Source organism: Trematomus bernacchii, unplaced genomic scaffold (genome assembly GCF_902827165.1).
Source record: "Trematomus bernacchii unplaced genomic scaffold, fTreBer1.1, whole genome shotgun sequence".
Lineage (NCBI taxonomy): Eukaryota > Metazoa > Chordata > Actinopteri > Perciformes > Nototheniidae > Trematomus > Trematomus bernacchii.
In genome coordinates, this window is record NW_022987648.1 from 14152107 (window position 1) to 14155772 (window position 3666).

The 3666-nt window shown below is 33.3% G+C and overlaps 1 protein-coding gene across 1 annotated transcript; it reads right to left on the reverse strand.

The window, feature by feature from the left end:
• Positions 1–1474: 1474 nt before the first annotated feature.
• LOC117485907 (olfactory receptor 6B2-like) lies at positions 1475–2407 on the reverse strand. The gene has a single exon (XM_034134614.1). It carries the CDS (start codon positions 2405–2407, stop codon positions 1475–1477), a length of 933 nt encoding a protein of 310 aa, XP_033990505.1.
• Positions 2408–3666: the final 1259 nt, after the last annotated feature.

Below are 3666 nucleotides of genomic sequence, written 5' to 3' on the forward strand. Positions count from 1 at the left end.
TTGTCTCCTCTCTTTATCTGGTTGTTATGACACTTCCCAACGCACATGTAACACACTTTCTTCAGATTCATGGCAGATATTTACTGGAGCTTGTTTAACTGAGATGAAATGTATGTTCTATTTTAAATTAAACAAAAAACATACAAGTGAAGATGTATTAGCATTTGAACTGTTCCTTACATAAACAAGGTTTCTTTATTAATCATTTGTGACAAAAGAAATGTCTTGGTTAATTCAAATGGCCTTACAAACGTTTAGTAAAATAGAACAGAAAACACACACATCAAATACCCATTTGCATGTTAGATGATAAGAGAGGAATTGTTGTGATTAATGCGATAACGTTTTTTTATCAACTGACAGCCCTAATCCTTTTACAAAGGCCTGAAAGTAGCAATGAATGTCTCCTCTAGAACTAAAAATGATATGGTGTCTGTTTGAGCTTCAATAGAAATGTAAAACTGAAAAGAATAATTGGCTGACAAAATGTAATTTCCAAACAAATCACAGTGATCAAGTAATAACAATACAGTTGTTGTTTTTTCCAATATGTTGAAGTAATATATATCCTGACAATATTACCTGCAGGTAATGGGCTATCGGACAAAGGTTAGAAGACATATAGTGTGCCTGCAATGAATTTGTACGTCGTTGAAATAAGTATTTGAAAAAATGAAGCACAAAATGTAACATTCGTTGAAATATAGGGACAAATTATTACATACAAAATAAAATAATACCATGTGGTGGTCAGTAAATGCAAAATGGATAAACCATTATGTAAATAGGGATGTATTGTGCATAACATAAGTAATTAATATATATTATATATATACATACAGTGTATATATATATATAAGTATATTTATTCAGAGACCTGAGCTGGTTATGGATAACATTGTTAAACGTGAAAGCATGTTTTGCAGAAAATAACATTTCCATCCAAGAATATTTTTTTACTTAGACTATTTTTGTGTAAAATACAGTTCTATGCAGTAGTCAAATAAATATTCAGTACTTTCTGGTTAAACGCCCAAACAACATGGCTTCAGTTCAGAGAGTAACGCTCACATATAAACATGATATACAACGTATTTTCTGGAAAGGTAAATTAATGTATGGAAAAAGTGTGCAGGTAATTATGTGTTATATTTTGTATAGGATGTAGAAACATCATGAAAAGGAGCATAGACATTAAAACGAGAGTTGTAAGAATGTGCTATTTAACAGAAGTTTTGTCCTTGAGCTCTAAATGCATTACATGCAAAACATAAAATGTCCATTTACTGTAGCCACACATGCATATGTAGCAAATTATCAACATATTATCAGGCTTGTATTTATTTGTTCGTATTAAATTACATTCTGCTGACATTTTAATGAAAACCTTTTCCCATTCTTATGACATATCCTAAACATTGCATTTTTTTAATTTACAATCTGTTACATTTGAGGATATACTCAACTGAAGCAATTATTTTCTTTTAATATACACTAAACCTAAAATTCTGTTTCGTATCTTGGTCAGTTTAAATCCATATATTAGAGGATTAATCACAGGAGAAATCAGCAGAAATTCAATAGCAATTAAGTTTTGAAGGCTCTGAGGTATATCTCTGGAGCCAAATCGCATATACATCAAATCAAAAAACATTGCAAGTATGAAAATGACTAAAGAGGTCAGATGAGGAACACATGTCTGCATAAACTTTACCCGGTCTTCTTTGGACCTAACACAAGTTTTAACAAGATGCATATAAGTCCAAATTGTGAAAATCCCATGAAACACATAAATGACTATTGTAATATATGCAGCGATGTTGTTTGAAAGGGTGTCAGCATCAGAACAAGCAAGTTTGACAATCATCCAATTGACACAAAAGATTCTCTGTATTTTGAAACGACACAGCTTTAGTCTGGAGGTTAGTAGAACATTAACAGAGAAAATGCAGAAAGGTGTTAGCCAGGAGAAACATATGAGCTGAGAGAGCCTCCTCTTTGACATGACAGAGTGGTAGTGTAGTGGTCGACATATAGCCAGATATCTGTCGTAAGCCATGACTGCTAAAATGGATAAATCACAGCAAGCAAACGAGTACATGACAAAAGCCTGCAAAAGGCATCCTTCATATGAGATTTGTTGAGAAGAAGTCAGCAGATCTAAGAGGAATTTAGGGAAGAAACCTGTGGTTCCATAAAGTCCATTAATGCAAAAACTGCACAATAAGATGTACATGGGCTCATGCATGTTTTCATCTAAAATGATGATCAGGATGAGAGAGATATTGAGAAAAAAAATCACACAGTAATACAGTAAAGTGAATGTGAAAAGAGTTAGTCTGTAATTATTTGTCTCGTTTAACCCTGATAGAATGAACATTTTCACAACAGAAACATTATCCATCATAAGATAGTTATTTTCAAACCTGTCTCTTCAAATTCTGCTTTCCCACTGTCATGGCAGGGATGGTGACTGAGTAAGAGGTCACTCTGTGATGTAGCTACACTCCCATCAAAACCTGTTCTCCCTCTAAGTTTCTGTTGCAACATCTCTGGGGACTAGAAAAACACACCTGGAAATTTAACCTCAAACCTAGAAACAATGTTAATGTGGCCTCCGAAAGGCTTGATTATTAGGTAATCTGATGATCAAGTCTAAACCCAACAACCTCATTCATAGAATACATGAATATAACATATAGGCCTGTTCCATACATTTTTTAAAGCTTATGTATGTACATTCTCCTGTGTCTATTCAGTTAAATATCTAATGTATGTTTAAATCAGGGAAATAAAGTAAACACGCACTCAGCTGTCAGGTTTCAACCATTTCGTCATGTCATGTATGTGCTACTATAAAGTCAAAATAATTACCAATCTGAGACACTAAATATCGCTGTTGTTAATTTAAATATATGTGTTATACTGTTCACCTGTGTGTCAGTTGGAATCAACATAGATGTTAAAGGTTTGGTATCAAAACTTCTTTATTGGGCTCACAGCAGGGACATTTACAAAAGCTTAATAGACTAAAAGATGACAATTATTCTGAACAGACAGCAGAAACATGAAATACACCTTTGTATGTACTTAATGCATCTTACTTATATTGTGGGACATTTAAAAAAAAGCATTTGACAACGTAAAGAAATTGATTGGACAACATTAAAAAGTCTAGCATTGTTTGCTACGATACACTCAACAGAAAGGTGCTTTACTTTCTATTTGAACTGTCACTTGCGCACCTTTCCCTGGGAGAGGCTTAGTATAAATGTATAATTACACAGAATGATTAGCATAAAAACTCCCATTTCCAAACAAATCAAAGCAAGTCATAATAATACAGCTGTTTCTTTCAATATGTTGAAGTATTAGATATCATGTCAATATGACCTGCAGGTAATGGTCTATAGGGGAAGGCTTAAAACACATGAAGATGCACAGGAAAAAGAGTTAGCCATCATGACATGTACTTCATGTATTTAACTTAGCGCATAGATACAGTCAAATCCGACCACAACACAATTTTGCAATATTGGGTTTTTTTGCCTCTTTTTACGGACTAACATTGAGAATTAATTTGAATATGTTATTAAAAAACGAAAGACTTTTGAGAGGAGGAACTCTCGCACCAATTACCTCGGTTAGACACTTTTTTACTGTGTC